Genomic DNA, 17,263 nt, shown 5'->3' on the forward strand with positions numbered 1-17,263 from the left:
CCCTGTTTCTAAAAAGAATCAAAAAATTAGCTAGTCATGGTGGCATGCACATGTAGTCTCAGCTACACAGGCTGAGACAGGGGGATCAGTTGGGCCCAGGAGGTCAAGGCTGCAGTGAACCTTGTTCACACCACTGCACTGTCACATGTCAGGACTGAGTGAGACTCTGCCTCAAAAAAAAAAAAAAGAAAAAAAAAAAAAAGAAAGGAAGAAAAATAGGACAAAATAAATAAACAGAAGAATCAGGCAAATCTCTGAATGGGTGTTGAAATGACATAATCATTGCATGAAAAGCCTCTCTCTTGCACCTTTCCCTGCCTTCTAAGATAGGGTAGCTATCCATTCTTCAACAAGTGCTGGTTGAACAGACATATGTGCTGGGTACTACACCAGCTGCTAAGAGCAGCATTAAAACAATGAGTAATCAATGGGTATGAGTTCTTCTGCGGTGATAAAAATGTTCTAAAATTGATTATATTGATGGTTGAACGCAACTGTGAATATATTAAAAGACACTGACTTGTACACTTTAAATGAGTGAATTAATTGTATGGCATTCAAATTATATCTCAATAAAACTTATTTTTTTTTTAAAAAAAGAAAGGAATAACAGACCTGAGTCAACCACATTCTATGTGACTTTGGGCAAGTTACTTGACACCTCTGCTTCAGTTTTCTCTTTTGAGAAACAGGAGTAATAAAAGAACTACTTCATAGGGTTTCGGTAAGGATTAAAAGAGATGACATCTGTAAGGTGCTAGCTTAGCACTTAGTATGTAATAAGAGGTCCATAAATGTTAGCTGATATCATCACCCTCATATTTATTAGTACATAATGCTAAAATAGGAATATACACTGTAGTATGAGAAAAAATGAGGAAGGGGTTCTTAGTCAAACCAGGTGGGAAAGTGAAGAAGTAACGGAAGAGGAGATGGCATTGAAGCTGAGTAAGAATTCATCAGCACAAGAGGATGTGAAGGGTATTCCCGGAGGAGAAGACAGCATGAGCAGAGGCATGGGGGTGAGAAATAGCATTATTAAGGTAATGAGCGACTAGCAGTTTTGTATAAAGTGTAAGTCCAGAAACTCGGACTTTACTGTGAGGACAATAAACCTCCAGGGAGAAGCAACGTGGCAAGTTGACATCCCAGAACGGTCACTCCAGTGGGGAGGATAAACGTTAGGGAACGCAGGACAGCAGTGGAAGAGGAGTTAGGAGTGAGAGTTCCAAGTGAGAGAAGATAATGGCCACAACCGGGACTTTGAGATAAGTGTATCAAGTATGAAGACCAGGGCTCCTTTGGTCATAAGTGACAGTCACTCATAACTTCAGGAAAGGGGGAAACCTCACATAAACCCCAAGACAGGGGCTTCAGTCTAGTCTGGCATCCCAGAAACCATACTGGAACTGGAAAACCAGGAGCCAAGGCAGTTCTCTTTCAGTTTTCTCTCTCAGCATCCCTGCTTCCCACACTTGGGCTGTGCTGTCTTCTTTTGACTGAAGCACTTCCTCTGTTACTCCTGGTTTCTGTCTTCCCATATCTTCTCCTTGAGTGTGACCCAAGAGTAATCTCCATCCTCAGGCTACCTGAACTGCCACCGTCAGAGGCCACCACCAGCTGCCTTCTTCCCTCTGGCTAACTGGATTTCAGTTTCTGAGACAGAATCTGAATGGCTCAGCTCATCCTTTTGAACTTGCCTTAGGACAGTTCAGGCAAGTCATAGGTCAAAGACCAGCACAGAGATGAGGGGGGAGGGTGCCCGCAAGGTAGAAAACTGAGTCATTATAGGTAGCAGGTTTCTCATCAGGGATTCATCCTACAGGCACCTGAAATATGTCTCATGTAATAGGCCTAGAGGGTAAGGGATACATTTAAAATTTATTAGGTAATAAAACCAGCATTATTAGGTAATTGTTTGAATGTGGGAGGGAGTTGAACTGGAGGCATAGATGACATCAGGGGTTGGCTTGGGTAACTGGGTGATCTCTCAGCTCCACTTTCCTCTGTGTTAGGACTGTTTTCAGGTTCTCAAGAAGCTTTTCCCTTGATTGAGTTAGGGTCTTCAGGAAATGAATGGCACTCTCACACTGCAATATTTGAAGAGAGTTTAATAGGAGGACAATGGGGCAGGGTACAGTGTAACCACGAGGGACAGCACAGTACCCTGGGACCAGAAACAGTGTGTGCTGTCCAGCCCTAGTCCTGAAGGGTGAGGAAAGGGGCAGTTATTGGAATCTAGAAAGGGAGGATTGTTTTAAGAAACCTGCTTGATGGGAGCCATGGACTTTGGTGGAGGACAAAGACAGCCTGAGGCAAAGTTGCAGCAAGGGAGCAGGCGAAAGAAACACTCTGACCTGGCTCTTCTCTCTTCCTCTGAAATCCTGCCCTGGCTCCTCAAGGGCTAAACCCAACAGGAAGACATCGAGCAAGGAAGTCCACTGATGTAGTCTACATTGCCTCCCTGGAATGGGGAGAAGGTGTGGAGGAGCCAAGGCAAGAGGTCCAATACATGCCTCACGGTGGGACTCACACCCAACTCACAACAATCCACTGGAAGAAGCCACTACTTTATTGATAGCCTCTATACAAAAGTCATGGAATTGAACCTCAATTGTTCAGATTCCATCCCTGGGCCAATCACTGTAGCTGAAGGGGAGTTACTGCTCCGATTGGCTAAGTTCTGAGATGGAGAAGGATAAATCTTCAAAGAAAATCAGGGTGTTGTTAACTAATCAGATAAACAGAACAAGTGTCCATTACTGCACATAATGGGGCTCCTTGAGAACTTTTGAGAGGAGTTTAACAATCCTGCTGGAGAGATGGGTGGGGGTGGGGGAAGAGACCAGAGTGCATCCATGAATAGGTGAACCTAGTCATGAGATAGAGACATCCCTCTTCAACTTCACCTTATTTTATTTTATTATTCATTTATTTATTGTGACAGAGACTTGCTCTGTCGCCCAGGTTGGAGTGCTGTGGCACGATCTCAGTTCACAACTTCTGTCTCCCAGTTCAAGCAATTCTCCTGTTTCAGCCTCCCAAGTAGCTGGGATTACAGGTATGAACCACTGCGCCCAGCCCAGCCTCATCTTTTTAAATAGGGATGAATCAAACATCTGTGGCTCCAGTGTGCACCAGAAAGTTGTCAAACAAGCTCAGTCTTCATGTCAAGAGTGCAGACCCCTTGTTGGCAGTAAAGACCACCAAGCCCTGCTTAACGAATTCATTTCTTGCATTTTAGACCTAGATTCGACTTCTCTGGGCCCACCGAAGTTTGCTGGAAGGTGCCACCTAGTGGAACAATAGAGGACCTACTGCTTGGACAGAAAAACCTTAGCAGGGTGTTAGAGCCCTGAAAGCCATGTTGCAGCAGCGGCTCTCTCAAACTTGGCTACAAATTGCAATCATGTAGGGATGGCTGAGTCTGCCTCCCAGAGATTCTGACCTAATTGGCCTGGGGTGCAGGTTAAGCATCCAGAGTTTTTAATGGTCCACAGGTGATTCTAATGTGTAGCTAAGGTTTAGACCACCAGGTTATAGAGTATCCAATCCTCTTACTTTACAGAGGTGTCCACAGACTGGAGCCATTTGTCCAAGAGTCTCAAACTCCTAGGAAGCCCCCTTTGGCCCTGTGCCCCACCGCCTCTCTATCTGTGTTTTGTATACCTCTTTTTTCTTTTGTACAAAAATTAAAAGTAATTAAACAGAAAGCACTCTCATTTACCAAGCCCTGATATTTTCATAGCAGTGCCAGGAGGAGGATGGCTCCCTATACACCTGATATTTGTATCTGACCCTATTGGCTAATGTTCTGTTTGAGATGGATCCACCCAATGACATACTATATTTATTCTTTGTTTGAGATTTGTGGCCTTCTCTGTTTGCCCTTTCAAACTACTTGAGGACCTTTTGAGGTCTACTGTCTTGATTCAGTTGCATTCCTGTATAGTTGACAGGATCTATTTGATTGGCATCTCATTGTGGAAATGACAAAGTAGGCTCTGGGAGAAAAAGACAAAAGGAGACAGGAAGTTTCCATCTAGAGGTCATTTCAAATAGGTGTTGGGGCTCAGAAAAGAACACCTCAAGATATGGCACTTTGGCATGCTGAGTACTTTGAACTAAGGCGACTTAAAGGCCGCAGAAATAAGCTTCAGAACTAGAGGAATTAATGTCTTAGACTCTTTCTCTGAAATCTGTATTAACCTGAGAGGAGTAGCTCCTTTTGCAGAGAGGAAACTAAAAGTCTCCAAGCCCAGGATACCACACACAGATAGACTTTTCACCTGTTCTTTCAACTGTTCTTCTGAGGGCTGTTACCTGAGAGGCTTTATCTGCATAATAAGACAACCTTTGTTCACAGTGCAGTTCTGCCCCCCACCTTTCATAACTTGTCACCACCTCTTTCCAGAGCCCAGAGGAACTTTGTCCCAGGTTATTGTCTGTTCTTCAGGCCCATTCATCTCCCTTAAAAATCATGTACTCGTCTTCTAAAATTGCCTATGTCCCCCATTTTATTCTTTCTTATGGAAGAGGGTATTTAAGCTTCAAGATCTGGCCCTTCTTTGTGTTTCGTATTCTGTGTGGCTCCCATGCAAATGGCACATTAATAGATTTTGTAGGTTTTTTCTCCTGTTAATTTGTCTATTGCCAGTTTATTTCAGAGTCTTAAAGATGCAAACTTTTAGAAGGGAAGGGAGACATTCCCTTCACCTCTACGTAGGCATCCTGCAAACCCTTTCTTTGCATTCAAAATAGGAGTTGAAGTGCCACTAGATGCAGAGACTAGATTGAATCCCAAGTGGTGTCCCATGTCTGTCCCCACTTTTCCCATCCTGTCTTGCCTGATTTAGTCACAGAATTTTGAAATTAAAAAAGACCTGAAAGAGCATCTGGTTCAACTGCTTTATTTAATACTATATTCTGTGTTTATCTAGACATCTGTCATTCCTGCTACCCTATACACTCACGAATCCACACATGATAACACTGAGGCTCAGAGAATTTGAGTGACGTGTCTGAGATCACATGGGAAGCTAAAAGCAAAGTCTGCACTGATTGAGGCTGACCAGATGCAGGGGGGGAAATTTCAGCTCCAGGAATTTTTTTCTCTTCCTCTGTATTAAGTTTGAGCCTTGTTAAATGACCAACATGGTAGAGATAGAAATTTGGGTCATTGAGACTAGTGTTAATGAGTTTCCTGAATGCAGATTTTAAAGAGGTGGGTGCTTGATTATTAATTAATTGACTGATTAATTTATTTCCCAGATGTTTGCTGAGCACCGATTTTGGTGTAGGTACTGTGCTAGGTATTGGGGATATGCCAGGGAACAAAAACATACATGGCAAGTGTGAAAGGAAAACAGATTTTGGGACCCCAAAACCACTAAGCCAAAGGGAAAAGTCAAGCTGAGAACTGCTTAGGGAAAACCTGCCTCCCATTCTGTTCCCACACAGATAGCATTTCCCTGATGACATGTGATGTGGAGTATATTTTTAATGTGCTTGCTTGTGTAAACCAAAAAGTATCTGTGAGAAGTCTGAATCAATTTAGGAAGTCTATTTTGCTAAGGTTAAGGATATGCCTGTGACACAGCCTCATGAAGTCCTGACATGTGCCCAACGGAAATGCAAATTAAAACAGTGAGCTACCACTACACACCTATTAGAAAGGCCAAAACACAGAACACTAACAGTACCAAGTGCCGGTAAGCATGTGGAACAATGGAAACTGCCACTGACTGCTAATGGGAATGAAAAATGGTATAGTAACTTTGGAAGCCAGTTTTCCAGTTTCTTGAAAAACTAGAAAAACCCTTACCATATATCCAGGAATTGAGTTCCTTGGTATCTACCCAAAGGGATCAAAACTTTATGTCTATACAAAACCTGCACATGGCTGTTTGTAGCAGCTTTATTCATAATTGCCAAAGCTTGGAAGGGCCAATATGTCCCTCAGTAGATGAATAGACAAACTGTTACATCCAGGCAATGGAATATTATTCAGCACTAAAAAGAAATGAGCTATCCAGCCACAAAAGGACACACAAAAGGACCTTGAATGCACATTGCTAAGTGAGAGAGACCTATCTGAAAAGGCTACTCCACACTGTGTAATTCCAACTATATGACATTCTGGAAAAGGCAAAACTACGCAGACAGTAAAAAGATCAGTGGTTGATGGGTTGGAGGTAGGAAAGATGAATAAATGGACACAGAGGATCTTTAGGGCAGTAAAACTCAGGCAGGAGAATAGGGCCTGGAGGCAGGGACCTTAAGAACTTCTTAGAAGTGAATTGAACTGAAAAACCCTAACTTTCTAAGACTAAGTAAATAACTTTCTAAGTCTACTTCTCCCATGACAGAAAACATCCTCTTCATTTGCATAGGGTGTACAGCAAGTACATAACTTTGTAACTTCACTTCAGCCTCTTCATTTACATAGAGTATACATCAAGTAAACAAGCGGAAACTTCTAGATGGTATTTAAACCCCAGAAAATTCTGAAACTGGGCTCTTGAGCTGCTTGCTCGGGCCCGCTCCCATCCTGTGGAGTGTGCTTTTGTTTTAAATAAGTCTCTGCTTTTGTTGCTTCATTCTTTCCTTGCTTTGTTTATGTGTTTTGTCCAATTCTTTGTTCAAAATGCCAACAACCTGGACACCCTCCACCACTAACAAAACTACTCTGTATGATACTATAATGGTGCCTATGTCATTATACATTTGTCCAAACCCATAGGAGGTACAACACCAAGAGTAAGCCCTAATGTAAACTACAGATTTTGAGTGACAATGATATGTGAATGTAAGTTCATCAATTGTAATACATACAATACTCTGGTGGGGGATGCTGATAATTCAGGAAGCTATGCATGTGTGGGGCCAGGAGGTATATGTGAAATCTCTGTACTTTCTACTCAATTTGGCAATGAATCTAAAACTGCTCTAAAAAGTAAAACCTAGTAAAAACAAACAATACCAAAACCAAACATGGTCTGTCTCTGTCCTCATGGGACTTACAGGCAAGTGCGGGGGACAGATATCAAACAATGACCCAGTAACTGTAAACACTGTGACTGTTAAGGAAAGCCATTGCTAAGAGGTTCTACAGCTGGGGAGCTTACTCTGTTCAGGGAGATCAGGCAGCCTTCTCTGAGAATGTATCATTTGAGCTTGATGATGCCAAGGAGCGAAGATGCAAGAAGGCTTTAACCTTGCAGGAGACACAGAAGTCCAACACTTATAGCATTCAGGGTTTTGCTTGCAGTCAAGCAGACCTCTCTCATGTCAACCTGGAAATTATATTATTATAGGGTTATAATTATTCCCATTTTTCAGATGAGGAAATTGAGTAGCTAAGGGACTTGGCCACAGTGAAAGAGAGTTAGACTGACATGCAGACCAACATCTCTGACTGTTGACCCATTCTGCTTTTATACCCTCTCAGCTCAGGGCTGGTCCAGACCAGCCTGAGGGTAAAGTTCTTGACAAATGGGGTCAGGAACAAGGGACCCTAAGAAAGCCAAGGTGAGGACATCTAGTAGGAACACTTTTCATATCCTCATCAGGGAGGTTGAAGGCCTGCATCTGTCACCTCTCCTCTGGTTTCGATTCTTGTTGAAGTATGTTCTGGGGGGATACTGAAAGACCTGCTTGTTACTGATGACAAGATGAGAAACCAAAGAGTGAGCAAGAGAGTATGCAGCTCATTTCAAAAACAAAACAAAAGAATTAAAGACGGGAAGAAGGGGAAGGAGAGGAGCTACTCATTTATCAAATATGTTTTAAGCCCTTTCTGTGTGTCAGGCACAAATGTTCCAGGCTGGAGGAATACAGCAGGCAATAAGCAGACAAGGCCCTTCCCCCATGTAGCTGATATTCTATTTGGTAGAGCCCAATAATAAATAAGTAAATAAACAAATAAATAAGACTATGGCAAAGTGGGATATGCACTGTGAAGAAAACATGGCATGATATAAGGTATGGGAGAGAGTGCCCAGGTAGTTAAGAAAGGTCTCTGTGAAGAAGTGACATGTAGTCTGGGCCTAGAAGGATGAGAGGGAGCCAACAATGGAGGAAGATCTGGGGAAACAGCTGGCAGAGACAAGAGCTAATGCAAAGGTCTTGGGGCTGGAATGGGCACAGGGCCTTCAAGGATCAGGAAGAAGGAGACTGTGGCTGCTTTGGAGCGAATGAGGAGAGTAACAGGAGATGAGAACAGAGAGGCAGAGGCCAGAGCAGGTTTTGCCTGACAGCTGAAATTCTGTTCATCCTTCTCAACATTCCTATATTGTTGAGCTTTTATTTCACCCAGCTTAGTGCTTACATTAGACCAGGGTCTGCAGCAAGCCGTTTACACACATTATCTTATTTAACACCCACAATAGGCCTAGAGGGCTCAGTCTGAAAGCAACATTTCTTGCTCAGTTTCAGTCAATGACCATATCAGTCTGCCCAGGAAAGCAGCCAGAGCTAATAGACTGCCCATGTCTCGAATGGTATTGTCTCAGTGAGTGGAATAAAGCCCCAGGAGTCCACCCCCTGCCTGGTGCATCCTATACTGTAGAAAGTGATCAAAGAGTCCCTGGATTAAAGCAGGGTTCTCGGGCTAGAGTCCTCATTGGGGCCAGACTGGGCTGGCATGCAGCTTTGATCAACAAGTGACATGGGAAAAAGCTCAAATCTAATTTTGTGCAGAATCTTCTAAGGAGCTAGAAGAGAGGATGGGAAGGAGAGAGATGCTGAGTATCTTCCCTCCTGTACTTGATCTCCACTACTATACAGTACTTCACTCAACAGCTGGTTATTGAACACCTACTGTGTGCCAGACCTAGGAAAGGCCACAGCTTAGTCTGTGTGGCTGGGTGGGAATATAAGCTGAAATTCGCATACCTTGGCTCTGCTCTAGCTGCTTTAGCACAAGAAGAGGGGGATCCTTTTGTAAGTTCCTCTGTCTGGAAGGAGCACCAGTTTTCTGATTCACAATAAAGGGAAATACAATTGTGCATGGCTTAGCAATGGGGATACATTCTGTGAAATGTGTCATTAGGTGATTTCTCATAGAGAACATCATAGAGTATACTTGCACAAACCTAGGTAGGATAGCCTACTACACACCTAGGCTATACATATAGCCTGCTGCTCTTAATACAAACCTGTACAGCATGTTTCTGCACTGAACTGTAGGCAACTGCAACACAATGGTATTTGTATATTTAAGCATATCTAAACATAGAAAAGGTACAGTAAAAATAGAGTATTATAGTCCTATGGGAACACCATCGTGTATATACAGTTCATTGTGGACTGAAATGTTGTTGAACAGTACATGACTTCATGTGCTGACAGAGGCAGGGGATACCATAGAAGGCAAATAAATACAAAATTCCTGTCTGTTTGGAACTCACATTCTAGAGAGGGAGACCAAGAATGATACCTGCCCTGAAGAAAAATTAAGCAAATGGACATGATGGTGGTGCTGGTTGATATTTTAAATCAGCTGGTCAGGGAAGCTCTTTCTGAGGCAGGACCTCTGATCTGGTTCCTGAGAGAAAGTGGAGAGAGACCCATGCAAAGGTGTAGAGAGAGAGATTTCTAGAGAAGGACACAGTAAATTTGCAAAGGCCCTGAGGTAATTACTAACTTGGTATATTTGAGGAATATAGTAAGACCAGTGTATTAGAAGAGGAGGAAAGAAGGCAAAACTTAGAAGTTGGGTCAAATCATGTAGGGCCTTATGGGCCATGGCTAGGATTCTCACAGATTGTGGGTTTTTGTTTGTTTTGAGAGATTTCATCTTGTTTCGTTATCCAGACTGGAGTGCAATTATGTGATCATAGCTGACTGCAGCCTGAACTCCTGGGCTCAGTCCCCTCACCTCAGCCTCTAGAGTAGCCAGGACTACAGACACATGCCACCATGCCTGGCTTCATAGATATATTCTAACATGAAGAGAAGCCATGGACAAGTCCCAGCAGCAGAATTAGCCTTGTGTTTGTAAAAATAATATTCTAGCTGCTCTGTTACCAGCATTGTGTTCAGTGCTGTAGAGGCACATAAAAGACTTTTGCAACCTTATCTAATTACATAAATACTGTGTATCCACTGCAGAATAAAAGACATAGGGCTATTCATAGCAACATTATTCATAGTAGCCAAAAGGTAGAAATAACCCAAATGTCCATCTATGGATGAATGAATAAACGAAATGTGGCATACATACAATGGAATAGTATTCAATCTTAAAAAGAAATGGAATTTGGCTGAGCATAGTGGCTCATGCCTGTAATCCCAGGACTTTTGGAGGCCAAGGTGGGAGGATCATTTCAGGACAGGAGTTTGAGACCAGCCTGGGCAACACACCCAGACCTGGTTTCCACAAAAGATTTTTTAAAAATTAGCTGGGTGTGGTGGCATGGGCCTGTAGTCCTAGCTACTTATGAGGCTGAGGTGGGAGGATGGCTTGAGCCCAGAAGTTTGAGGCTGCAGCCAGCTATGACCCTATGACTGCACCAGTGACTACACCACTGCACACCTGCCTGGGCAACAGAGTAAGACACTGTGTAAAAAAAAAAAAAAAAAAAAAAGAAAAAAGAAAAAGAAAAAAGAAAAAGGATTGAAACTCAGATACATGCTACAACATGGGTGAATCTGAAAAATATTATGCTTGAAATAAACTGGAAAAAAAGAACCAATATGCTGTGATTCCACTTATTTGAGGTACCTAGAATAGTCAAATTCAAAAAGGATAAAGTACAATGGTGGGTGGTTGCCAGCAGTTGGGGGGAAAGGGTAATAGAAGTTAGTGTTTAATGGGCTCAGAGTTTCAGTTGTGTTGATATTAAGTTCTGGAGATAGATAGCCATGATGGCTGCACAACAATGTGCATTTGCATAATGCCACTGAATCGTACACTTTAAAATAGTTCAAATGATAAGTTTGATGTATATTTATCACAAAAAATGTGTTTTAAAAAAGACATAGAGTTAGGAGCTAGAAATAGAAAAATGGCCATTCTAGGCAGAAGCAACAACAGGTACAAAGCCCCTGAGGCAGGACTGTGCCCAGCGTGCTCGAGGAACAGCAAGGAGGCCAACATGAGTGGGGTACAATAAGGACAGTGAAGTGTGAGGGCTGATGATATATTGTCTTGCAGGATCCTGTAGTTCCTTAGGAACCTAATGGGAGGTGGGAAGCCACTGGAGGGATTTGAGCAGAGGGGCAATACAATCTAACTTTGGATAAAATAAGATCATTCTGGCTGCTGCGTTCTTTAATCTGAGTCTCATTGGCCAATAGGTGTAAGAAAAACACCTACCTCACAGGGTAAATGTGAGCATTTAAAGAGGTAATGCATGTCAAGGGCTTAACATGGTGTCTAACATAGAGTAAGCACTCAATAAAAGGTAAGCACTATTGTGATGGAAATCCAAAGAAAGACAACAGTTCCCTGAAGAGGAGTTTTAGAAGGCTTCGTGGAGGAGGTGGCAGTTCAACTAGACATGGAAGGATGAACAAGGAGATGCATGGTCAACAGCACGTGAAGGAAAACAGAAAGCCTGCAACAGGATGAGCGAAGCTCAGGGCAAAGCAGGAGACAGAACTTTTGATCAGTCCTAGCAGGTCACAGGCGAGGACGGTGGTGGACCCTAGAGCCGAGGTGATGGAAGCCTTGAAGGTTTTGCTGCAGAAATCAAGATCTGAGCTGTCATGTCAGAAAACTGAATCCCCATCGCTCAGCCTGGAGCTGGAAGAACTGGGAGGCAAGAGTTGGCAGAACGCTGTTCAAGGACTGGGGGCAGCTAGGCACGGGGGTCAGCGGCTGAGCTAGAGAAGAAAAGAATCAAGAGGACGAATGTGGGGATGGCAGAGAGGAAGGCAGCCAAGGGAGAGTTCCGTTCCTCCGCATCGGGGAAGAGGCAGTTAAGTGACCAGCGTCCAGTGCCCCGAGGAGGAGTCGCTGGCATCACTGTCGGAGTCTAGCTCCGCGGCCCTCAAATCGCCCAGAAGCCCGACTGCTCCGTCAAAGCCCTGGCCACAGTTGCAGACACATTGCCTGGTCTAGCGCAATTACATGTTTCATGTTTCAGCTCCCAGACATCAGGGCTCAGGTCTGTTTTCATTTTATCCCAGAGCCTGGCAGAGTGGCACTTGGTAGACACTTGCCAACGGTTCGCTGTCTGAATGTGAGAAACCGTCAAGAGCTTTCGGGGAAGGGCTCAGTGCGCTGAGGGTCCAGAAGCACCAGAGAGAATGCAAGGCATTCTAACTCCAAGGGGGTTTGGCTTGCGTGAGGAAAGGTGCTGCAGAGAGGCTACGGTCACCTACCCACCAGTGTGCAGGATCTACAGACGGGCGGCGGGAGGGCACAGCTCCCCACAGTTTCCAGAGGGCATTCACACCTAATGCCAGGGGCCTCCTAGAGAAAGAAAACCAGGGCCCGCCAGCGGAACGGTGAGCGTGGAGCACGGCTGTGACCCCGTTTCATGGCCGGGAACACTGAGTCCCCGGGGTCAAAATGTAGGTCCTCAGGAGTTGGGGCCAGAGCCTAGGTGGGCGGGAAGCGACAGCCCCAGCGGGCTGCAGGCGCAGAACGCCTGGCGGGCCCCCAGCACTATTTGCGTATCCCCAGCGAGGCAGCAAACGCTCGGCTGCAGTCCCGGGCGGACGTTGCCAGGCGGGGCGGCAGGGTCCCCGGGCGCGCGGACACGCACCCCACCCAGCGGTGCCCAGCCCGCACCAGTTAGCGCCCAACTCGCCAACTCCGGGACTTTCGCAAGGCTCTCGAGGGCGGGGGAGCCACCGAGGAGCGGGACGCACCATCGCGGCTCGAGAGGGGGGAAGCGCTCCGGCCCCGCATCCTGCCAAGCCCGGGCGGGCCAAGACTCTCCGCCAGAGGGCCGAGGCTGCGGTGCAGAAACTCGACAGCCGACCCAGGGGCGAGCGGCCTAGGGCGGGCGGCTCGGCGGGACTCGGGGGCGGTGGCGGCTGCGGCGACCCCCCACCCATGGCGGCGGCGCTGTGGCGGCGCCCGGCTCCCTGGCCGGCGAGCAGCGGAAGTGCCGCGGAGTTGGAGCAGGGCCGGCGCCGCGGCCGCTTCTGCTCGCTGAGCTGCTGCCGCCGCCGGGCGGACGGGCGGACGCGCGGAGCTGGGGGCGGCGCGGCGGGGCCGGCTGGGTGCGGTGGGGCTGACCGGCCCCGATGAGGCGGAAGGAGAAGCGGCTCCTGCAGGCGGTGGCGCTGGTGCTGGCGGCCCTGGTCCTCCTGCCCAACGTGGGGCTTTGGGCGCTGTACCGCGAGCGGCAGCCCGACGGCACCCCCGGGGGTTCGGGGGCGGCGGTGGTCCCGGCGGCGGGACAGGTGAGTCCCCCCGTTGCCACAGGCCGGGAACACCCCCTTCCTGAATTTACTTTTAGCCTGCGATTTCCTCCTCCACCTTCTGCTGTCTGCCTCCTCAGAGTCAGCTTTGACTCTTCAGCTCTTCCCATTTTTTGGATGGGAAAATTGAGTCCTGTTGGGACTTGTCCAGCGTCCCACACCAGTCAGAGACTGAGTCCGAGCTAGAACCCAGGACGCTGTTTCTCACCACACGTTACCACCTTCCTTTCTGTCCCCGTCTGGTATTCCTTGACCTCTTCCCGTGGATCTATTTTGAAGGATCCTATGTGCATCCCTGTATCCCAGGATGATTCCTGCCTTCTGCCAATAGGAATGAAGATTCAGGTTCTTCTATTTCGTGTCCAGTATTTGGTGTCCAGTTACCCCCCCAGCGCCCCCCCCCGCCCCCCCCCCCCTGCCCACAACCCCCACCTGCTGATCCCAGTGTTCCTTGCTCAGGTCAGACCTTTTCTTGATTTCCCATCCGCCCAATGAGACACCTGGGCCTTCCTCCTCTCCCCATTTATTCAACACCCGCACCACCCCCCCCAACTCTAGCCTTTTCCTTCCTCAGATCCTGTGGATTCCTTAAAGAATGTGAAGATCAGGCTCCCATTGAGGCTTCAGGCCCCTGGGGGTGGAGAAGGGGGTGAGTTCCTGGTCCTTAAGGGACCTGCTGCCTTTGACCTTCTGGGAGTCCAGAGGTGGGGCTCTGGTGGGGGGACCCCCAAAATGTCCCAGAAGCTATTGGGGCCCAGTGTCCTGAGGATGGAACACCAGATGCCTTCCCTATCTCTTCGAAACTTGTCTAGTCTGATTAGTTGTAGTGTTTATTGCAGCTAAAACTGGGATTGGCATGGTTTTTGCCTCTTTTGAACTTACCCATGTATATTTGTGTGTATGTGTGTGTGCATGCATTTAGACTAGCAGCTCCCTGATAGCAGAAGCTCTGTCACATCACTCCCACCCTCCCAGGAGGTGCTAGTGAGTGTACTGCTTAAACTGTTTGATACAGTGGAACATTTCAGGCTTTCTTACGGGATTTCCCTGGCCCCATGAGAAGTGGATAATTTGTGTATCAGGGTCAGACTTGACTGATTGTTGGCTGGCCTCGACAAAAGAGGCTGGCTTTTCTGAGATTGATGGTTTTCCTTATTCTTCCCAGTATCAGACTGCTGTCTAGGCAGTCTGGCATCTGGAGCACAGAAGGCCCTTTGCTGCAGAGCTGACCAAGTTGAGCTCAGCCTGTCACTCTGTTAATTGTTGCAAACCATCCTAGAGGGTCTCATTGATCTTTCTGGTAGAGCTTACTGTTTAGAAACTAAGGTTTCCATATGTTTCCTAAACCCCTGGTTCAAACCCTGATAGCCAGCTTAGACCTCTCCCTAAAATTCTGTATCCGTATGGGTTTTCCTTTCATGAAATTCCTTTCCTCTGTTCCTATTCAGTACCAGCATCAGAGTCAGGAGTTTGGGGGTTCTGTCCTCAGCTCTACCACTAACTTACTGTGTGTGTCCTTGATCACCTTTCCTCTCCTTCTCTGAATCTTACTTTCTTGATCTTTAAACCATAAATATTGGTCCAGCTCCAACATTCTGTGATACTATGTGTTCATCAATGAGGAATACAGTGGTCACTTCTTTTTTTCTGTCTTGAGTCAGGAGTTCTTTTTGTAGCATCTCTAACTGTGGAGGCTTCACACTGGACATAGCCCCAGGTCAAGGGGGAGTGTCATACCCTAGGGCCAACTCTCCTTTAGAATAGCTGTAGCCCATTCTAAAATAGTGCTTGATATTTTGCCTCTGCCTGGAGAAAGCCCTCGTATTTCATTTGCTATAGATGCCAAAGACGTCCTGATTTTCATTTCTATAGACCCAGATGTGTAGAGAAGGTCAAGGTTAACTGCCAGTTTGGCCTGAGCTTTCAAAGTAAATTACTCACGTGTGCAAGAGGGTATTGATGGAGTAAGGCAGCCTTTTGGGCAGGGAGAGAGGGGAGCAACAGCTGGGTGCTGCTCAGAGCCCGTAACTGAAATGGATAGATAGGCTTATCTGGGAAGATCTAGTTTTTTGTTCATTTTATTTTCTCTGGAATAGCATGGAGAGGAGGAAGAAGTGGTGAAGGGGGTTTGGGGGGGTTAGAGGGAATACCAACTGATTATCCTTGCTTTAAAGAAAATCTCTTTGCTTCCTGGGAGCAGCAGAATGGAGCTGTCTCCCCAATGATAAGCTCTTCTAGGTGCTACAGGATTCAGCATTCATCTGCTGCCTTTCAAGAACGCCCTGCCAAATTTCCACACAGCCCCTTTTTGTTTCACTCTCCCACAGATGCAGAGCACTGGGCTTGGCCCCCCAGTCCCTTGCTTGAATGTCAGCTCGCCTTGAGGAAAGGGGCTGACTTCTCGGAGTGATGGCGTTCCATCCCTCCTCTCAGTGTACTGGAACATACACGCAACACTCCAGGCTGCTATCTGGGAAATCTGGCATCTTGAGCATACAGAGCTTTTTTGACAGGGCTGACCAGTTCTGAGCTCAGCCTGTCACTCTTAACAATTGTTGAGAGTCATCTTTGAGCACCTCGTTGATCTTTCTGGTAGAAATAACTGCAGAGGCTCAGGAGGGAAGTCTGACAGGACTTTATCCAAATGAAAAATGTGTTCCATATGGATTTGAAATAAGTTTCTTTGGAAGTAACATATCCACTACTCGAGTAGTTCTCTAACTCCTGATTTCTCCACTGGCTTAAAGAATATGAAATTTCAAATTAAGAGTGTTTATCATCTAGAATGAAGGGCTACAAACCTGTCATGCCAGCTTGTCCTGGGTATACCTCTGAAGCTGGGTAGGATAGCTGATTTATAAAGGACACATAATGCTTCTAGGATTTTGGCAGTCATCTGGTCAGACAGTTGGCTTCTTGGGAAGCTGCAAAACCAAACAAGAAAAGCCAGTCTTGAAGTCATCTTCCTTTTAATTTGTGGGTCCCTCTCATTCCAAGCCCCAATCTGTTTAACATCTTGGTTTAATTCAACAGTCTATTTCATATTCCAGGGTTGGGACATGTTATTAAAATCTCAAGTAAGGAAACTCAGTGTAGTCTCTCCTCATTTCTGAGCCATAATCTCTTATTGAAAAATGACTTCACTGGATAATAGCATATGTGGAATAGAAATTGGTGGAATAATGGAATACCAATGACTAATTTTCAAGTATCAGGATTTCTTTCTCACTGTGTTAGAGCTGAACTTTATTCGTAGAACATCCAGAAATCAATATGTTATTTTCTCTTTTTTTCAGTCTTCCTGGTGGCAGAAGCGTTGCCCATCAGAAAGTTAAGTATCATAGAAATGTAGCCTTGGAATGATTTCCTTAATTTTCCACAGAAGGATTAGTATCCTTTAACTTGCTAATCACTCCTCTGTCTGCATGCCCAGGTGAAATCTGACACTACTAGGGAAGGGTTGTTGATTTGCCAGAACAAATCTGGCTCCCCGCATTCTTTCTCTCATTCTTGGCTTGCAGTCTACCAAGGAGCCCAGCTGACGAAGGCCTGGGAACAGAGATCTGGCTTTTAGTCTTTTCTCCTGCCCTAAACTCACTGTGTGACCTCAGGAAAGAGGTTTAATCTCTCTGGGCCGTAGATTCATCGTCTGCTAAGTGAGGCTTAGATTCAGAAGGGAAAAGGCAAATGCATATTATAATGATGCTTCCCCTCCCATAGACAGGGCAGATATTGCTAATCAATCTTTTTGTGTCTATTATCAGACTTGGGCTGAGAGTGTTCTCAGCAGGACTACTCAAGTAGAGTTAATGACATACAGAAACTCATTTGCAATGTAGGGAATAAATATTTTGTTAGGGCTTTTCCAACTCCTAACATCCTG

The 17,263-nt window shown here is 45.9% G+C and overlaps 1 protein-coding gene across 2 annotated transcripts in view; it reads left to right on the forward strand.

The window, feature by feature from the left end:
- Positions 1-13,203: 13,203 nt before the first annotated feature.
- GALNT10 (polypeptide N-acetylgalactosaminyltransferase 10) overlaps positions 13,204-17,263 on the forward strand; it is a 222,595-nt gene continuing 218,535 nt past the window's right edge. Inside the window, exon 1 of one of the 2 annotated variants that reach the window (XM_032263772.1) lies at positions 13,204-13,362. In XM_032263772.1, coding sequence (XP_032119663.1) covers positions 13,204-13,362 — 159 coding nt within the window. The remainder of the gene's footprint in view (positions 13,363-17,263) is intronic. The other variant, XM_032263773.1, reaches the window with a different exon arrangement.

This window comes from Sapajus apella, unplaced genomic scaffold (assembly GCF_009761245.1).
Source record: "Sapajus apella isolate SASKATOON/1434 unplaced genomic scaffold, GSC_monkey_1.0 scaffold138, whole genome shotgun sequence".
In the NCBI taxonomy this organism is placed as follows: domain Eukaryota; kingdom Metazoa; phylum Chordata; class Mammalia; order Primates; family Cebidae; genus Sapajus; species Sapajus apella.